Source organism: Heterodontus francisci, chromosome 18, assembly GCF_036365525.1.
Source record: "Heterodontus francisci isolate sHetFra1 chromosome 18, sHetFra1.hap1, whole genome shotgun sequence".
NCBI lineage: Eukaryota > Metazoa > Chordata > Chondrichthyes > Heterodontiformes > Heterodontidae > Heterodontus > Heterodontus francisci.
The window spans coordinates 49,172,876-49,194,630 of NC_090388.1; the positions used below are offsets into that span (position 1 = coordinate 49,172,876).

The following is a 21,755-nucleotide window of genomic DNA, read 5'->3' on the forward strand; positions in this document are numbered from 1 at the left end:
GCTCCCTCTTCTCTCTTACGGCCTTGAGGAGGACCCCCCAGGGTCTGTGCTGCCCTGGGTTCCAGGCCTCTGCCCCTCCTAAGACATCTGCCACCCTGAAGGTACAGCAGTAAAACAGCATCCACGGTGATGGTTGCCTTAGTGTGTTAAAATTGGGCCCACATTTGCACAGTCTTGCCTCCATTCCCACCCCCGCTAATTGGCTGCCTAATCTGTCTCCATGTCAACTAAAGAGGCACTCTCGTGACAATCGGGGCCGGTGACTGTTATCCTCGGGGGCGAGTTTGGGACCTGGAAAAGCTCCTTACTTCCGTCTCCCGCCCCCAGCAGGAAAACCAGCCCCACCTTTCTGGTTGAATCAATAATACATTCCCATTCTCTCATCCTCTGCACAGAGTCCAGTTCTCATTTCAGCCATATTGCTGACATCTTAGTAGGGTTAAAAACTGCAGTAAGGGCAGCTGTGAACAAAGAGATGAGGAGAAATGGATGAGCGGTGACTGAGCTCAGAATGAGCAGGTTGTGACTAAATGTTCTACTCCTTGCACCCTCACTAAAGAGTGGCTTGTGCTTGCTTAAACCATGAGAACTTTCCTGAGATGAGAAAGTGTTTCTTTCACGTATTTATTATTTTATCAACACTACACACCATGTCAGCAAAGAGGTAAGTATCACAGTAACATACCAACAGCTTCAGATAAGAGACAATTCTATTCGCAGCATTTTCTTGATGAATTTCTAATAACTTTGAATCCTATTTGCTGGCAAGAATCTTCCTCAAACCAATTAAAATTTTTTGTTCCATCACCCATGCCAGTATTCAGTTAAACAAAGTTACCATTCTTTGCCAATCCATTTTAATACATGCACCGTCTCTTCCCTATCTACTAGATCTGTCATCTTCTCAAAGAAATTCAATAGATTACTAAAGCGTGACTTTCTAAAACCATGCTGACTGCTATGGATTAATGCATGACATTCAAGATGCTCCCTTATGCTATTCCTCATAATGCTTTCAAAAACTTTGCCATCAGTGGAAGTAAGCCATATGGGTCTATCATTTGATAGTTTATCCCTCACCCTTTTTTTTTTAAGAGTCAAATTCACTATTTTCCAAGCCTCAAGCCTCTGGCTTGAGTCCAGTGTACACTGATACACATCCACAAGTGATCTATTCCCAGGCCCAACTGCAGTCTCTGTGTAACTGGCTGCTAGGAGATTGTGTATAAAAAGCCTGGGAAAGCCTTGAGTGTTCCTTCCCCTCTTCTTCCAAGGATATTCAGGGTTACAGAACCAAGGCGGGTAGATAGATTTAAGATACAGATCAGCTATGACAGTGGAATAGGCTTGACAGGCTGAATTACTCTTGTTCCTATGTTCTTTCCACACCCATTTAAACCTGAAAAATTGCCTAGGTTGGGCTTGGCTCTTCTGCCCACAACAGCATGTCTGTGATTCCGAACTCACTACAGTGCTAACCATGCCGGTGAACTGCCATCTTCATATGCTATGGCACAGCGGATGGGAACTCTGAGCCTTGGTGTTGGCTGACACTGGAACGTCACTGTGAACTTAGTCAGAAAAAAATGTGAGGTTTAATGGAGACATTTAATTAGTTATTTTAAACAGATGTTTTTCACCGGCTTCATATTACCACATAAAAACATTTGACATTAAAGATAATTGAAAGGTTGTAAACAAACCCAGCACATAGTAAGAACCACAGAATGATTTGCCAAAATGATGCTTGGGTTGGTTGTCTGAATTCTTTTACTTATTTAGCCTGAACCTCCTTGTGTTGCATCAGGAGAGTAACATGTCACGCAAAAGGGTTAGATTCCGGAAACCCTCCTGATTAAGATTGCTAATAAAATGAATGTCTGGCCTTTTATTTAGGGACATCAGACAGGGTGTGGACCCCACTAGGATTCAGTAAGAGGGCCAGATGTCCTACATTACCAATTAGACGTCTTAAATTTCACTTAATTGAAGGCTCTGTCTTTTCTATCTATTTAATGGGAAAGGGCAAGCCCTACGCTCTCAAACACACACGCACCCTGAAGTAATTCCCACACCCCAGTACCAGCTTTGTACTAGTGTACATACACTAGTTCATACCACAATGGTATGAAACTACTCATTCTGGTATAACATGGGTACTTTTGTTCTTATGGAATAACACAGATGAAACATGTCAGGAGGGGAAAGGCCATTTCCCAAAACAACCCCCCACCCCCAAAACCAACCCCCCTCCTCCAGTTCTTTTTCCTTCTGCCTCCCCACTGTCCTGAATACGGCTGAGATTCCATTCTGTGTCCACTGACAATTCTTTCAGAACCTCACCCAAGTAGCAATGTCTCGTGTGTCCTCGACAATGAGCAGTCTGTGGCCTATTCAATCATATAGTGCACTACAGCCAAGTCTGATTGTCTTTATTCAATACTCATATGCATATACTTTCCAGGGCAGTGTTGGGAGTAGGAACCCTAGCTGATTATTCCTATCATTTTCTCAAGGCTCTGAGGCCAATCATAACAACCCTACTGTCCTGGCTGAGATCAGTTTACTCAGCACAGGCCAGGGGTTGAGCCTAGGACCTTCTGGGTCTGTATGGTTTCAGCACCATATTAGGTTCAGCATGATCTACTCGAGGAAATTTCTTGTCTTTCCCATGCCACCTCCCACTACAGTTTTCTCAGCTTCCTTCCTGAAGGAGCTTACTCTTTTTCAATGCTGGTCACCCTCACCAATGCCCTCAATCTTTATCTGAGAGTCTGGACAATGATTGTCAGCAGGCTGTTTAAGCAACACTGTTTAGCACCATAACGTAGCCCGATTCTGTTCTTATCCATCATCTACATTTTCAGCAGCGTCACTGGTTAACAACCAGCAGCAAGAACATTGAGTTGTTTTCTTCCCTATTACCTGGACCTGCTGTAATGCTTCACCGCTTTCTTCATTTCAGAACAGTTAAGTTGCACCATTGTAGGTTTGAACCTGGGGACAGAACTGCAACTGGGCATTAGACTTGGCCATTAGAAAAGCTAAATGCATGCTTTCTAATTTTTTGTTGGCAACTGGCGCTGGTGCCAAAATACCCACTATCAGAGGTTATTGATGCAGTGTCCTCGCTAAGAAGCTGCAACTCTACCCTCCAAACCTGAATTACCATCCTGTTCTATCTTGAGGAAAAATGAGTGATCAGCAATGGCAGCTGTAGACAGCAAACCAGCTGAAAAGCACAGAATCTAGATCTCAGAGGACAGTCAACTCACTGTAATTGCAGGGTTTCACAGATTTGGGTTTGTGCAGGGCTGACTGGAATTGTGGTCACTGCATTACAGTCACTTTCTTTGATTCACTCCTCACTATTTGATTAAAATTATTCTTCCTTCCTCAGAGGGTCCAGCAATCAGTCAGAATTACAATTCCTTCTGAAAGGAAAGCAGTTTTCAATTTAAATGCTAAAAAAAATGTTTCTGACTGGGACAGTGATCTCTTGCATACCCAAACACAATAAAAGTGGCTGGAAGAGTTTTGCACAACTAGTGGATGGATGCAAGTGTGTGATATGCTAGGATAGTATAGGGGCAGACCATGCAGTGCACTGAGGGTAGTGTCTGGGCTTCTTTGATTTATGACAAGATTTCTTTGCTGGAGGCTGGAGTCATGTCACACCATGTCCTTGAAACCTACTTATTTAACATTTTTTTATTTGCTAATTAAGAGTTTATGCAGATTAAGTTTAGTTTAGTTTAGTTTCGTTTAGAGATACAGCACTGAAACAGGCCCTTCGGCCCACCGAGTCTGTGCCGACCATCAACCACATATTTATACTAATCCTACACGAATTCCATATTCCTACCATATCCCCACCTGTCCCTATATTTCCCTACCACCTACCTATACTAGGGGCAATTGCTAATGGCCAATTTACCTATCAACCTGCAAGTCTTTGGCATGTGGGAGGAAACCCACGCAGACACAGGGAGAACTTGCAAACTCCACACAGGCAGTACCCAGAATTGAACCCGGGTCGCTGGAGCTGTGAGGCTGAGGTGCTAACCACTGCGCCACTGTGCCGCCCGGAGGAAGTGAATGATTGAGCAGGAGAAAGAAAGAAAGAAGAGCAAATGAAAAAGAAAGTGAAAAATCAAAGAATGGATGACAGGAAAAAGGCTCTCATCTGGTAATGATTAGGTTCAATTAAATCTCATTATAGTAGTTTACCCTGATGATTCCCGAGAACCTCATGCTCTCAAGATAAAAGATTGGAATATTACTTATTGGACTTTTTTCCACTTTTTGCACTGTGTCATGATGAGAAACTCTAAGATCCTGCGATAGGTACAGATTAGCTGCAGAACAAAGATTCTAAAATGTGCCTGAACCTGAAGCTCAGAAGAGCATCCCCTTAATTCACTGTGAATTTTCCACTGAAGACATACTTCTCTAAACAGCACAGACAATTTATGTTGCAAACTCATACGTGCATGGAACTGGGTCAAGACAAGCCTAAAGCTTACCTTACATAGCATCCTAACAACTGGCAGAATAGAGAAGTTTATTCTATTAGTCTGTTTTGAAAGCAAATCTAGGTCTAAATTGTGAACTAACCCATTGCACAGTACAATCCCTCACTTCATTTTTTTTTAACTAAAATATCAGCTTTTGTTTTCCAGCAAACAAAGAGATTGAGGGAAAGAACTTCAAGTTCTGATGCATTTTCTGGATGAAAGTAGTGTGAACACGCATTCCATAGACCAAGACATTAATTTACTGTTCCTCACCACAATGCAATTAAACCAAAACAGCAGCAGCTTCAATTTCATACTGTTAACAACAACCCATTATATTCTGCCAAGGAAAAATAATCAAGACACTGACTTTTTTATTTATATTTTTTACAGACTTATGTAAATGGGACTTTAGTTAGCTACAGTCTCTAAACACCAAAGGATGGAAGGATGTGGGTTTTGCATGTCCCACTGGGTGTCTGGGTGAAAACATGCCTCCTGATTATCATTATGGAAGCACACGACAGTGCAAGAGGACCACTTGCTTCTCTCTCCCTTTTCCCTAACCACTTCTGCTCTATTCTTGAAATACAAAACCAAAAGTGGCCCCTAATAACAAAAGCATGCAGGAACAGCACAGCCCATACTGATGACAAGCATCCTGAGAAAATGGCTTATAGCACGAGAGATCCTCCAACTCACCAAACCTATTTAATCAAAAGACACTCAGAAAAGAACAAAATATCATGTGATTTTCTGAAAACCTTACCAGCTGGGCTTGGGAAATCGCTTACATTTCAAGAGAAAGAAGCTCTTGGAGTTGAGGCAGTCATAATTGCAAAAAACTCTCATTAGTGTCGGTCATTTCTACAAGGAGTCTCTTAACCTATTTACAATCAACTCTTGAACAAACTTCAATCTTTTACAAAAGATTCACTTGGTAATCAGGAATTACCTATTCCATGGTTAACATTTAATTCACAAACTGATACGTGACTTCTAAATGAGTACATTTTAATTTATATATTTTGCAGCAGAAAGCCTCCTCATTCTTCCCCCCAATCCTCAAATATCACTAAAAGAAAGTTAGGGTGCATACTCTAACTCAGTCAGGTAAGACTTATATTCAAACCAGTATCTGGGTCTGGTAAAGTAATTGACAATATTGCTATTGATCATAGACCAGTGTCCAGTCTCTCAACCAGAAGGATAAGGATTTTTTGCCCCCTTGTTTCCTCTGTTAATGCCCTTCACTTTCAATCAGTGCCTCTAGAGACAGTTCAGGTGAAATCGAGAACACACTAAGTGGGAAAACTGATTGGTGTTAATCCACATGCTAATACTCTGTGATGTAGTGCACTAGTACATCACTGAGCTGCACCACTAGCTTGCCCTTCTTCACATTGATTCAACAAACTGCCAAATCACATAGGTTTACATAAACTGAAGTAGAAGATGTGCATTCCCATTTTCCAACTGGACAGAAGGACAGGACAGTCTAGTTTATAGACATCTTCAATGACCTTTGATATAGTGAAAATTGCAGTCACATTTCACTTACAATGTAACTGAATGGAATAGCAATCCAGTTAAAATGCAACACCTATTGTTTCAAATTTGAAAGTGTTACGGTCACTGAGGTAGAATGCATTGAACATAGATCAACAAAACCTAGTATTTCCAGTTGTAATCTGAGGCTACAAACTTACTGAATCTCTAAAGTACATTTCTCAGAAAAATACTGAGTTCAGTTCAGCTAATCTTGTGAAGAATATAACCTTGCAGTTCAGCCAGCATCAGGACTACGAAGGGCCTAAACGTAAAATAATTGTCTACTTACGTTATCTAAAGACAACGAACCACCACTGAACTTCTATCTGTGGTTGGAGGGGATTGGGGTGCAGTAGGTGATGACACTTTCCCTTCACTCTGAAACCCAGGTTCAAATCTACCCCACCTCATGAACTGGGATCTGATGGCTCTTGATAGATTGAAACATTTTGAGACAAACAATTAATGTGGAAAGAATATACTGTAACAGGATAAACTAAGAAGCAAGGAAATTGGGTCTTGTTAAAGATTTATTGATAAATAAGAATTTGTTTTTCATAAGATACATGCACAGCTGAAGCCTGAAAAGAAAGACAGTAAGTGCTTTGTCAAGAAATAATCCGCCTGGATCAGGATTCTATTAACCACAGATAAAAATAGCTTCGTGCCATGACCCATTTAGTACATGCAGTTACCCAATTTAACTGAGCCAAGACAAGGAACTTCCCATAAATATCTACTTAAAAGTGGGCGACTTGAATATATGCTACTGTCTGCAGTCGTGGCAGTGCGTTCACTGATCAGGAAAAGTCAGATAACTATTATATGTTCCGTTTAGCATTTAGGCCCCAAAATTTCAATTGGGATAAAGCTCCTGGTGGATCTCCAGAGCAGGCATTGAAAAATGGTATAGAACCCAGTTCTGCTAGGACTCTGCCCCATGTTTTCCACCCAGCCATTTTCTGGAGGGAGGGGGCAAGCAAAGGGGTGAGTTGGGAGACCACCTTAAGAATTCCCCTCTTTACACCCTCAGTAAGCCTTAGTATAACTCACGGCTGCTGAGGTCTACAAAAGGGCCCCAAACCATTACTAAGGAAAGATAATGGGCTGGATTTTACATTTTCGCTGCCGAAATCGAAGGCGGATGCAAACAATGGCAGTCCGCCCATGCGGTGACTCATTTGAATGGCCGGGCGGACCATCACACTACCAACCACCCCCCACCCCCCAAATGATGTGGAGGGGACGAGCAGTTCGTCCCCAGCAATGGCGTCAGGCGCCACTGTGCAGGCGCGACGCCATTTTTAAAGGGCTTCGAACTCTGCATTGCAATTTACATTTTTAAAGGAATACTCATTTTAAATAAATACATAAAGTGATCCTGACCTTCTCCTAACCCCCCCAATAAGCATAGAAGTAATTACCTGCCCTCTCCCCCCGCAAAACACTTACCTTTTGCTGCCGACCTTCTCTCACCAAAGTTCATCAACTTTAAACTTTACCCCTTCCCACCACCCCCTAGACCATTGAAATTAATCTGACCCCACTCCCCCACCCCCTGCACTGAAGTACTTACCTGCTCTCCCCTCCCCCACCAGTGTCCCGCCTCAGATCTATCCGCAGGCACGGGAATGCCGGCCACTGGCACCAATATCGCCCCGGAACGATGGCGGCAGTGGGTAGGTCATTTAATCATTCATATCCATTTTTTAAATATGCAGATTTGGCTCCTGTTACCGAGCAGCGGCGAGGCCTCCACAGGGCCTTGCTGTCACTGGCAATATCGGTCTGGGCCTTTCCACTGTTGAGGCCTGTGGCGGGATTCTGCCAGAGGCATTTTCCATGCGCCCCGCTCCCCCCACCATGACCCCCGATGTCGGGGGGTCTGTAAAATCCAGCCCAATAAATCCAGGAAGAGATCCTGAATCTCCATAGCCAATTGAAAAACTGCAGAGGATACATTTCTTCAGCCTCTTCTCTGTTGTTGGAGCGATGCGGCATCACTCAGATGTTCTAACTATAGTTTGGCACAGTCACCTCTGATGTGCTCTTGCAAGTGTGAATCACCCACTCAATCATACAAACAACTCTATCCCTGAGATTTGGGATTGAGTTTCTAGCCTGGGCTAAAATTCACCTGACAATCCCAGGCAGTGATGAGAGCGGGGATGGATGTGTCGGAGATAGCTCCACTCCTGTGAGCAATTACAAGTGGCAGGTGGGAAAGAAGTGGCCAATAGATTGTCTAAGCAGGGGCAGGGGTTGGGTAATTCAGGTCACAGGAGTGAGGTGGTGGGCTTCATCATCCAATTCTGTCTGTTTTCCACACAGTGGAATAGTGCCATTAAATGTAGCAAAAACATCCCTAGTGTCTTCACAAAGATGAAAATCAACATCAAACAGTAATAGATGGAATTAGATGAGATGACCAACGGTCAGAACCTAAGTTTTGAGGTGAGTTTTGAAGGCAGACAGAGGTAACAAGGCTTAGAGAAAAAGTTTTTGCAGTGTGAGCCAAGGCAGTTGATAACTCTGTCACTAAAGATGGAGCAGAAAAGTGGCTGCAAAGGAAATGAGAGTTGGAAGAGTGGAGAGCACATGCTGAAACATAGGCCCGGACGAGGTTGCACAGGCAGAGAGAGGTGAGGTCATGCAGAAATTTGTGAATAAGGACACCAATTTTGAACTCAATGCATAAGAAATTGGGATGAAGTTGGATGAGGAGTGAGTGGAAATTACCAAGATCAGGGATAATAGGAAAATTTCATCTTGATGATCACAAAAGCTCAGCTACTGCAGCCTCACGGCCTTCCTTTATTGCTTGTGAACTCCTGGTCAGACACTTGCCAGGAAAAGACATATTGGGCAGGATTTTTAGGTCCTACTGGGGGAGGGCACGAAGGTGGGTGGGTGCTGCCAGCGAGTTTCATCAGGTTGGGGGAAGAGCCACGGAAACATGCCCAATTCAACGGGCGGCACAGGGGCGCAGTGGTTAGCACCACAGCCTCACAGCTCCAGCGACCCGGGTTCGATTCTGGGTACTGCCTGTGCGGAGTTTGCAAGTTCTCCCTGTGACTGCGTGGGTTTTCGCCGGGTGCTCCGGTTTCCTCCACAGCCAAAGACTTGCAGGTTGATAGGTAAATTGGCCGTTGTAAATTGCCCCTAGTGTAGGTAGGCGAATGGAGTGGATGTAGTAGGGAATATGGGATTAATGGAGGATTCGTATAAATGGGTGGTTGTTGGTCGGCACAAACTTGGTGGGCCGAAGGGCCTGTTTCAGCGCTGTATCTCTAAATAAAAATAAATAACAATAAGGTCAATTAAGCTAGTTAAGGAGCTCATAGAGGGCCAGTTTGGGATTTTGGTGGAGGGCACGCTGGTTGTACAAGGGTTGCACACCGGGTCAGGGGGAAGACCAAGTGCATGGAGGTGCCAACACAGCAGTGAGCCAGTCATGGCAGCCCCCTGAAATTAGTTGGGATCATAAAAGGGAGCAGGGCGGAGAGGGGCACTCAGTCATTAGCATACAGGTGCCACTGGGTATGCACAGGTTGCAGGGAAAGCGGTCAAAATGCACTTCGGCAGTGCAGGGAGTCGTCACCCTCCTGGCATCACGGGGGCATAAGAGGAGGGAGTAAGACTTCCAGACATCATTGGGAATTCAGCTGAGCACAAAGAAGGCGGCAGCTGGTAATGGGAGCTCGACTCTAAGATTTTTGGTCTAGTGGCGATGAGGAGCAACATTCTCCGTAGGAGAGGCAGAGCCCCAAGCATGAGGAGGGCAGAGGAGAGGGATGAGGGGCAGGACGGCAACAGAGGCCATACCCTCAGCATAGGATTAACTGCCAAAGACAAAGCTACCTGGAGATGCCGGAGAACAAGTGCTGCAGGAAATTGCGACTTTCCATGCCCTCCCAGTAGCCATCAAAGTCACTGTGGCCTTGAACCTCCTTGCCACTGGCTCCTTCCAAGGATCTGCTGCGGACCTTGGTGGTGTCTCGTAAACAGCTGCTCACCACTGCATCTCACAGGCCATTGATGCTCTTCTTTTGAGAGCTGGACAATACATTCAATTCCAAACATTTAGGACCTCACAGGCATAGAGGGCAGTGGGTTTCCCCTTCATCGCTGGATTCCCCCAGGTGTGGGAAGTAATTGACTGCATTCATGTGACCATCAAGGCACCCAGTGACCGCCTAGTGAGATTCATAAACAGGAAGGGCTTCCACTCCCTCAACATCCATCTGGTCTATGACCACAACAAGAGCTTCCTCCATGTGTGCTCACTTTCAAGTTAGCTGCCACGACTCATTCATCCTCCAGCAGTGTAGGCTGCTGCAGCTCTTCATTCCCACGCTCCTCCACCATCTCCCCCACCGCCCCACCGCCACAAGATCCATGGATGGATTCTAAGGTACAAGGGTTATCCCTTAAACAGGTGGCCAGTCACCCCTTTACACGACCCCAAGACATAGCCATACAGACACTACAACTGGAGCCATCTGCTCAAGGATCACCATTGAGCAGGCAATCAGGCTTCTGAAGATGCAGTTCTGGTGCCTGAACCGGCTGGGTGGCACCCTGCAGTACACTCCTGCAAGTGTCTTGTGCATTGTGGTGGTGTGCTGCGCTGTCCATAACATGACCCTCCAGGGAGGTGTGGACCTTGAAGAGGGTGAGGCCCTGAAACGACACAGCTCATCAGAGGAAGAGGAGGAGCAGGACTTGGAAGTGGAGGAGGAGGCAGAGGAGGATGCAGAACATTGAGGTGCCCCGGTTGCACAGGGAGGTGGCTGGGTCCAACGCAGGCCTTGAGGGTCTCGTCAGGATGCCATCAACATCAGGGATCATCTGATCCAGGCATATATCAATTGAGCCCCTCTAACCCAGGAGGAACAGCATGGTCTCAAGCTCACTTTGATCTGTCTGTGAGAGCACTTTCATTGAAAATACCGCCTGGAATCAATCCACTCTTACCGCCAATGAATAATGCACATATGTCCAAAGGTTTCACAGCCCCCCCTTCAATGACCCTTCCTCCCTTCATCACCTTGTCCCTCTTTTCCTGGAAGCTTATGTATCATGTGTCAATACTAACATCATGTTGAATAAGAGAAAAAGTGCACATTTACAGGTGAGACAAACCCCAGTGAACCACTCAGTGCTCTGCCTGAAGTGGTGGCCTCCGCTCTCGGCCACTTCTACGCAATGCTTCTCTGTGATCTCGAAGGAGGTGGAGGCAGCCTGTTAGCACTTGTCTCTGCTTGTGGCTGAGATGCCCATGGTGGTTGACCTCATCGTGGAGGTGCGGGGGCGGCACCTTCAGAGGCTGCTGCACTGGCCATATTGCGGGGGCAGCCTCCGTCACAGGGCCCTGCTGCACAGATGTTCCCTCAGTCAGAGGGGACAAGGAGGCCGATGAGATGATGGTGTCCCGTGAAGGGTGGTACCCTAATCCTCCTTGGTGACGTCCACAGCCCTTGGCTGGTACTCTGGATAGCTGGAGGGGAGCACCAGCTGGGGCACAACTGGCATCCCCTCAAAACATCTCTGCACCATCAGCGCCACTGCAGTCAAGGCTACAGAGTGAGGCATGCATTCTGTGTATGTCAGTGTGCTGCTCCTGCATCCACTCCGAGTGCTGCTGGTCTAAGTAGAGCCTCTTTCCTTGTGACTCCCGAGGCCCTACACCTGTGCTCTGCAGAGCAGGGCTGTGTCTCTCCTCCATCCCTTGAGAGGAACTGCCCATAACTGCCTCTGTCTTTCTCACCTCCTCCTGCACACTCATGATGTGTTCATCAGCCAGTGCCACCCCATCTAACGGCGCACAAGGACCTACCTAGGTGACTGTATCTGTGCTAGTGGAAGATATGCTTGTAAGATGTGATATCTCTGCTTCAAGTGCTTGCCTCGGTGCCATCACAGGATTCTGTCCTCCCCCCTCGATGTCAGAAGACACAAGAAGAGACAATGACGACGAGCCTTTGAAAGCAGACACCTCTGCAGTGAGGAGGCTTCCCAATGCTGCTGAGTCTTTGGCATGCTATTGGACCGGGGTGGGTGTGGGGGGGTGGAGGTGGAGGGGTAGGGAGGGCACTCCACCCCTTCCTCTACAGTGCAATATCTTTTCACCCTCTTCACAAGGAAAGCCCATCTTGCCTTCCCCAGCTTGCTCCTGTAGGTCCACCCTGGTAATCTCCATAGCGCGCTCCTGCATGGCAGTGATGATGTGCAGACAGAGCATGCCTCTTCCTGTCAGTGCTTTTTCTCAGGCGTTATGTGTTCTTTTCTCCATCAAGGACAAAGAGAGAGAGATAAGGCACTGCTGCTGGCCATTAGCTCATTGACATAGGAAGCTGCAAGTACTAGTGCTGGCAAGTCCTCAGTAACACTGTGGCTCTCAGCCTTGTTGAAGGGTCAATAGGTGCCCTGGGCACACATTCCTCCCATGTTCAGGAGCAGCACACACCCTCAGGTTGCTCAGCTGGAGTGTCTGCTGGAGGTTGAATACTCAGAGGCCTGTCATGAAGGCCTGGCATTGCACTCACCTTGCCAGAGCAAATAAAGTCATTAAACCTCCTCCTGCACTGCACCCAGTTCCTCCTGACCACACTCTGTCTGCTCATGGTCTCAGCAACCTCTAGTCAGGCCTGCTTGGTTTGGGAGGGTAGCCTTCTCCTGCCACCTTCCAGAAAGCGAACCTCCCTCCCGGATGTCCGGGTCAGTGTCTGCGAAGCGGGGGGCAGCCCTGCCCCGGGTTCCAGCCCCCTGCCTTTCCTGTTCCATGACTGCTGCTGCAATTCAATGAGTTAAACAAGAACCACAGAGATGCTGTCATGGTGTGTTTAAATCAGGCCTGTACTCAGTCCTACTCCATTGCCACCGCAGCGGCCGCTAATTGGCCACCCAACCCACCATGTAGCCAATTAACAGTCTGCCCACATAAAAATCGGGACCTGTGACTGCTTCCCCCGCCGCCACACCCACTTCCCACACCACCCCCTGGGGTGTGATCAGGACTCAGAAACTGTCCCGACATCCAATACCCGACCCCAGAAGGAAAATCAGGCCCATTATGCCGAATCTCATGTCCCTATGGCAAAAGCCTTTATTCACCATGAAGCACATCACCATGTCAGTAAACAATGAATTCCACATAAAAATACCTCACCCTAAGCAGCCTCTGACCGGCAAGGTTGAAGCATAACGAATGGAAACAAAGACATGCTGTGACAGATCAGTAAGTGTAATGCCATCACCCTTCACTGCAATTGAACATCAGGTGAATACATCTCTCCTTTACAAAACCTAGAACATGTTATTTATCCTTGAAATTCATGCAAACAGTGGAGGAGAAAATCTTGTAAATGAATACCTTTTCCACAATTTGCCTCGAGTCCAGTGGTCAGCTTCGCAGGAAGTCAATTTTAAAATGATTTGGTAAATTTTAATTCAGCAATGATAGATTCCTCACAAACCTCTTGACAATTTAGTCAAGGTTATAAATCGTAGGAAAAAGGAATTATGACACAATGGGCAGGATTTTCTTCTTTGCTGTTTTCTGGATCAGACGCAATTATCTACCCACATTGGACTGTCAGCACCGACCTGAAGTTATTCACTGAACAGCTTGTGATTTGTGACAGTTTTGATGTTTTTATCAACGTGATGAGTTTTGAGCCAATTACACTTTTGGCATCAAGGGATACTTTTGAGATGTGGGCTAAACAGAAGAATTTTAATTATTTGGATAATTAAGCAGTATTCAGTGCACAGACCTGCTCTAAACGGATCTCATATTCATCCAGGACCTTCTTGCCACGGAAGTACTTGGACCTGAAAAGAGAAATGAAAAGAAAGTCATGAATGAAGATCATTATCTGGCATGTGGCAACTCTCTTCAAATCCTTTGCATATTGTAGCTATCTTTACTACAGCAACATGTACTCTTCTGAAAAATATGGCTCACATATTCTATGGCAGCAATGTGCAGAATTTCCATCCCCCCGACTCAACTTTCACTGTGACCTTGTCCCAAAAGTCATCTTTTTATAGCTGGAAAATGCAGTCTGTAATGCAACAACAACTTGCATTTATGTAGCATAATATGGTAAAAATGACTTTGCAGGAAGGAAATGAAGGATGTGCATGAGTCCAAATTTGAAGGAATGCAGTTCTTGTAGGGTTGGAGAAGATTACGGAGATAGGGAGGGGCGAAGCTATAGAGGGATGTGAACGCAAAGATAAAATGTTTCATCTTGATTGGCACCCCATCCACCACCTTAAACATTCACTTTCTCCACCAGCAGCGCACCATGGTTGCACTGTATACTATCTACAAGATGCACTGCAGCAACTCACCAGCATCATCAACAGCACCTCCCAAACCTGCGCCTCTACCACCTAGAAGGACAAGGGCAGCAGATGTACGGGAACACCACCACCTGCAAGTTCCCCTCCAAGCCACACACCATCCTGATTTGGAACTATATCGCCGTTCCTTCTCTGTCACTAGGATAAAATCTTGGAACTTCCTACTTAACAGTACTGTGGATGTACCCACACCACATGGACTGCAGTGATTCAAGAAGATGGCTCACTATCACCTCCTGAAGGGCAATTAGGAATGGCAAAAAATGCTGGCTTTGCCAGCGACACCCATGTCTCATCAATGAATAAAAAAACTGCTGCTAAACCCCGGGCACTGACCTTTAACCTGGCACATCTTACATAATAGATATATCTGGACTTTTAAGAGGATAAGAAATAAAAGGTAAATACATAGATAAAGCAGTATACAAATCAAAGTCATTAATTTACAGCTTACACATAATAGACAGAGTCACAATGGAGTCATTAAAAAAATTAATGGTATTTCTATTCAGTGCCGTCATCACATTCAGATGTCACACGTTACAGATGCAAAAGAATCTTAAAACGATGGCTATTTTTGTTCTCCATCCTGAAACTAATAAGTATATTCCAATCTACAAAGTTCCTAATCAAGCAACAATTAAACTCCAAATGGCCTGAGTTTTTGTTTAGTTAATAATTAGACTCTACCATTAATGGCTGAGGGCATATTAAACACAGCTCCACCTCAATACAATAATACATTGTGTATTACCTGGTGTAATCCTCCTATGATTTTAAAACAAAATCTATCATCTAACTTACTATAAGCAATGTCACAGAAGATCAGCCACTGCTATAGATAAAAAATGTGTCTCTCAAATAGATTCAAACTTCTTGTATACTCCTAGGTGTTGCATTGTTGGGTTTGTGCTAGTAGTGTTGTAGGGCGTTCTAGAGAAAGTCTTGGACTCCAGTAAAGATCAAGCAACAACTCAATTATTTACAGTTACAATATATACTCTCCGCAAGCCACCTAAGCTAGCATCCTTCGTGCTGCTATACCTTCTTCTGAAGCCTATCTCATGTGACTGTTACATCATCGCTTGTACAGTGGGAGGGTCTCCCTCACTGTCTTCAGTATTAACCCTTTACATCCTTATACTACATTAGGTAGACATTGATTCTTTTCAATGCATAAAACATCCAAACATGCAATTTGATTCTGGGCTGTAATTCACTCTCCTATATCCATTCAAATTCTACATAAAAACAATCTTAACTCCTCAACTTCTGCAACTCAACTTCCAGGGGTCTGTTATTATTCTACACTGGTGGGCCTGCCATGGATTTCACACAGGATAAGCTGGATTTAACTGACTTTGCTGCTGTTTTTCTCTGTCTCTCCTCCTCTGCTTTTGGTTACCTTTCTTTTCTCTTCTGCTTTTCTCTCTCAAACTCTCCTTTTTGCTTCTCTCTGTCTTTTACTTCTTGCCTTTCCATCCCGAGATGGTGAATGACATGATACAACATGGTACGGAAAGAAGCTGCCGACAACTGAAGGCTAAATTTTATATAGAGGAATGTGGGAAAACTGTGATCTTTAGCCCTTAGCAACTCCCTTCCTAATCCTTTTATTCCCAACATGTTTACTACCCCTTCCCCGCCACATGGAAACAAAGCACAAGAAAAGACCATCAGATCTATCAACAACAACTTGCATTTATACAGCACCTCTAATGTCAGAAAGTATCCCAAGGTGCTTCACAGGAGCATAATCAGACTAAAATTGATAGCTGGTCCTTCAGGCCCGTCCCATGTTGCTAAGTGCAACTTGTGCACCGTGACCCCGAATGGCACTCCTTTGAACATTTTCCAGAGTCTCATTATCACCAACCCTGTAAATGGACCAAAGCTGGCACAGTATTCCAGATGAGCTCTAACCAATGTTTTATAAAAGGATAGTGTAGAAAGTTGTGCTTTCTATTTAATTGTCCTGGCAATACATCCTAATATACTATTTGAGCAACAGCCTCATGGTATCGTTTGTAAACATTCAGAGATTCACATAGTATAATACCTTTCTGTTTCTCCCATTTAACAGCCTTGCATGGTGTACATGTGTTTGACATTGGCCTTACCCACATGAATAATGCTATATTTATTTGTACTAAATGGCAGATGTGGGACAATTCCTCATCACAACACGATCTACTTGCAATCTGCTCTTCTTATATAAGGTCCTAAGACCAACACAAATCTTTGTCTGATCCACAAATGTTTAGACAGTTCCCCTGATATCTTCATCTAGATCATTAAAGATGGTGAAAGGCCACAGTCCTACCACTAAACCCTGCAGGCCTCCAATCCCCATTCAGAGCCACTGCCATTAATACAAAATCTTCCAGTTCTGGTCACCACACTTTAGGAAGGATGTGAGGAGATGCAGAGGAGGGTGCAGCGGAGATTTACCAGAATGGTTCCAGGGATGAGGAATTTTAGCTAGAATGTTAGGTTGGAAAAGCTGGGGTTGTTCTCCTGGGAGCAAAGGAGATTGAGACGAGATTTGATAGAGGTGTATAAGATTCTGACCGGTTTGGCACGGTAGACAAAGAAAAGCTGTTTCCTTTAGCTGATGGTTCAAGGACTAGGGTACACAGATTAAAGGTTTTGAGCAAGAGAAGCAGGGGCGAGTGTGAGGAAGAACTTTTTTATGCAGTGAGTGGTAATACCTGGAACTCACTACCTATGAAGGTGGTGGAAGCAGAGACGATGAATGATTTCAAAAGTAAATTGAATGGGCACTTAAGGGAAATAAACTTAAAATGCTACAGGATAGAGCCAGGGAATGGGACTGATTGGTTTGCTCGGAGGAGAGTCGACACTGACTCAATGGGTCGAATGGCCTCCTTCTGTGCCGTTGTGACTCTATGACTCTTCTGTCTACAAGAATGCAACCAATTCCTTATCCATCCCAAAATCAGCCTGCTAATCCCACAAGACTCCATTTTATTAATTTAGTCTACCCCTACTCACTCCCATTGCTAACTCTACCTCTCTCCCTCTGAACTAATCTCTATATCTCTCCTCTCTTTGCTATTACCCTACACCTCACTCACCCCCACTTTCTCCCCAAAGGCAGGCAGTGAGAGATCAAAGGCTCTTACACTCTCAACATATTTCTTTCCCCGACCCCACTTTCTCTTTCTACCAGTTAGCCTTAAAAGTGGTTGTTTTTGCTTACAGAATTCAACTTCCGGGGCTGAAATTTATACTCCCTCTGCCGAAATCGGTAGCAGGCGAAAACAACGTCGTGGAGCCACCACAATATTAAACGCGGTGGCTCATTTAAATAGCCGCCCTCCCCGATGACGTGGAAAGGGTGGGCTGTCCGTCCTGTGTTAGGTGCTGATGCCATTTTTAAAGGGCTTCGAGCCCTACCGTTTCATTTAAATATTTAGAGACATTTAATAAAAATAAATTAAATACATTTATTCTGCCCCTCTCCCACCTCCCAATAACAATTAAAGTAATTACTTGCCCTCTCCCCTCCCAAACCACTTATCCTGTCCACCTGACCTTCCTCTCCGTAAAGGGCATAAACTTTAAACTATAACCCTTCCTACCATCCCCGACACCAATGATGTTACTTTGACCCCGCTATCACCTTCCTGCCCCCACCCCCCAATACGGAGAAATTTACCTCCTCCCCCCTCCCAACCAGTGTTCCGCCTCGGTTCCCGAAACAAGGATGCGAAGGCGTGGGAGTGCCAGATAGCGGCACAAAGAGCACACCAGGACAAACGGTGGGAATGTAGGTCTCATTAATTCATTGATTTTAATTAATTTAAATATTTAAATGGTGGCCCCATTGCCGAGCGGTGGGGGGCGGGGGGCCGCCACGTGGCCTCGCTGTCATCGGGTATAATCGGGCCAGGCTTCTGGCATCGGGGTGCATGGCGGTCCTCTCTAGGAGCCATTTTCTATCCCCCTCCCCCCCACCTGCCGTGACCACCAACATTGGGGGGGGGGGGGGGGGTCTGTAAAATTCAGCCCCTTGTGTTTATAAACAAGAAGTCAAATATGGATGAGGAAAGACACTCTGTCCAGTTGCTTCTCTCTCTCTCTTTAAATATGTACAACTGTGAGACAGAGGCCATAATTTTGACCTTTGCTACCTGGGTGATAATCTGGCAGAGCAGATTGTCTGCTCATCGTAGATCATGTTTGATTTTTATCCCATTTCGTCCAATGGTTGGGATCAGCTCCATCAGATTACCAAGCAGATGGTGAGGGTCAAAATTATCCATCGAATATTTACATGTTCTAACCTTCAGTTCGAAGGTGGATAATTAAAAGCTTTCTGTCTGCTTGAAAATTCACCTTTTTTTAAATTAACTTAAATTAGGATAAGAATTAAGACATTCTATCTCTCATTTCAATATACTTCCTGAAATTTATAGAGAATAAAACAAATCAGTAGTTATTTTCCCACTCTGTCACATGCAAGTCATTTTAAAAAACACAATATGAAGCTTTGAAATTTTCCCTTTAGCTTTTCTTAAAATAACTTTGAAAAACAAAGAATAGAAACAGTTAGAATACAGAGAGAAATATTTAGCAGTTCACCTGAATAAAGTTTTTGAAACTCGTCATCTAGAATTTCTTCAAATGATTTTATAAAGCAACTGAGCATAAATTGCTAGAAGCTAAAGAAAAATAGTTCAACAATTCAGTTGATTAAGTGGGACTGATTCGTCTTGGCAAATAGGGCATACACAGCACAATCTGCAATCATTTCACAGCTTTAGGCAAAAAGTATCACATCCATGTGCAGGCTTTTGGAAGAAGCTGAGGCCCTAAGCAAAACTTTAATCAACTCATTAAAATACATAAAAGACAATTCAATGGATAATCATGTTATTTTGAATTATGCCCATTTTTGACTTCTTATATCTGTTTAAAATCATATTTATAAACACTAGAAACTCAGCTTACAGAGAAATAATATCAGATTATTTTTATCTCTAAAAGAATTTTGAGTGATTTGTTGAGGAAAGATAAAGCAGTATCATGATGGAAACCATGACAGGCCCACTTTTAAAATTAATATTACAACTCCCAATTCCTATTAATGCATCATCTACTGGAATTCTAGGGAAACACAACAGGCAAGTTGTTAACATTGTGATTTCCTTCGAAAATATTTTCAATAGATTGTGTAGCCTATCAAGAAATTTTCATATTTATTATAGTGTTACAACGAGGTGAGAAAGGGGGCTAGGGTTCCCCCTCAGCCCTCACCTGGTCTTACCATAACAGAGTTTAAGTTTAAACACACTGTTTTTTTTAGCTCCCTCTTAGAATCCTTGTTCACTAACTTCCAATTATAAGGCAAAAAAATTAACCAAACAGGTTTTCTTAGGTTTAAAGAAAAAAGGTTGAACTTTATTAAACTTAAACTCTAATTCGGTTAACGCCTACAGATACGTGATGTGCCCACGCGAGCATGTATATGCGATACACACATGCAGATAGAGATAGAAAAGAGCAGAAGAAATAAAGTGGAAAAGTTTGAGGAAATAGCTGAAGATGGTTTTGGTTACTGTTCTTTGAGCTCACTGTAGAGTCCTTGATTGTAGGTAGGTCTTGTTTTTTGTTGGGGCCCAGTATTCTTCTTAAACCTTGTTTGATGTAGGAGACTTTTCCCTCTAGCAGTTCATGTGTCCTCAGTGGATCCAGAGGCTTGTGAGAAAGAGATGGGAGCAGACAGGGGAGGTCTTCTCACTCCAGGGGTAAACAGTCCTTTCTGAGTTCCAAAACTCAGGCTAGTTCAAAAGGCTGCGTTGGCTGACAACGCAACCACTAGGTGGCACAGCACTGGCACACGCGCAAATGCAGCCTGTGCCACTAAAACGTCACAGTCTGCGACATTAGGCAGCTGCCAGGACTAAAGATGACACTACTCAAATAATCATACAAAGGCAACATAAACACATGGCAGCACACAATGGCCTGGGTGGGAGAGAGTGAGCGGGCGGGGGGAGAGAGCGAGTGGATGGTGGGGTGGGGGGGGAGAGCAAGCAGGCGGGGGGTGGAGCAAGCAGGCGGTGGGGGAGAGTGGGCAGGGGGAGAGAGCGAGCAGGCGGGTGGGGGGGGAGAGAACTGGTGGGGGAGAGAACAGGCGGGGGGAGAGCGCGAGCAGGGGGAGGGCGCGGGGGAGAGAGCGAGCGAGCAGGGCAGGGGGGTGGGGAGAGAGAGAGAGAGAGCGGATGGGGCGGGGGGAGAGAACGAGCGGGCAGGGGGAGAGAGTGAGCGGGCAGGGGGAGAGCGAGCGGGCCGGGGGGAGAGAGTGAGTGGGGGGTGGGGGGAAGAGCGAGCGGGCGGTGGGGGGAAGAGCGAGCGGGCGGTGGGGGGAAGAGCAAGTGGGCGGTGGGGTGGAGAGAGTGTGCGGGCGGTGGGGAGAGAGCGAGCGGGCAGTGGGGAGAGAGTGAGTGGGCGGGGGGGGGGGGGGGGGGAGAGAGCAGGCAGGCCGGGGGGGGGGCGGGGGGAGAACAGGCGGGCAAGCGGGGGGGGAAGAGCAGGCGGGCGGGGGGGAGAGAGAGTGGGTGGGCGGGTGGAGAGAGAGAGAGCGAGTGGGGCAGGAGATTGGAGAGAGAGCGAGCAAGCAAGTGGGCGGGGGTGTTGGAGAGAGTGAGCGGGTGTGGGGGTGGGGGAAAGCGGAGAGCACACCCGTAGCCACCAAGGTCTTCTTTGGCCGCACTCTCCCCGCACCCCCCTCCCCACTTCCCCTCTGCTCTCTCCCTGCTTCCCCCCACTTCTGTCCCCTGCTCTCTCCCCACTTCCGCCCCCGCTCTCTCCCCACTTCCCCCCTGCTCTCTCCCCACTTGCCACCCCGCTCTCTCCCCACTTCTCCCCTGCTCTCTCCCCACTTCCCACCCCGCTCTCACCCCACTTCCCCCCTGCTCTCTCCCCACTTCCCACCCCGCTCTCTCCCCACTTCACCCCTGCTTTCTCCCCACATGCCCCCTTCTCTCTCCCCACTTGCCCCCCCCCCCCCGGTCTCTTTCCACTTCCCCCCGCACTTCCCCTGTTACGCGATGACGTCATCTACGCATGCACTAAACAGTCCTAGCAATGCGGAATGCAGCACATGCGCAGAGAGCAGGAGCCCGTTTGCGCATGTCTGCAGCTTGGCGCAGTCTGATGATGCCAGCGGCCAGCTGCGTTGTCAAGAATCACTTTGAGTTCAAAAAACCCTGGACCTGCCAGTTAGTCATGTGACCAGCTGGTTTAACCAGTCCTGGCTTTTGTGGATTGCATCACCTTAGCAGT

At 45.9% G+C, this 21,755-nt stretch overlaps 1 protein-coding gene across 1 annotated transcript in view; it reads right to left on the reverse strand.

Annotated features, from left to right (window-relative positions):
* The window catches only part of LOC137379610 (synapsin-3-like), a 280,557-nt gene that overhangs the window by 234,110 nt on the left and 24,692 nt on the right, over positions 1-21,755 (reverse strand). The window contains exon 2 of the mRNA XM_068050679.1: positions 13,847-13,904. Within this exon, the coding sequence (XP_067906780.1) occupies positions 13,847-13,904 (58 nt within the window). The remainder of the gene's footprint in view (positions 1-13,846; positions 13,905-21,755) is intronic.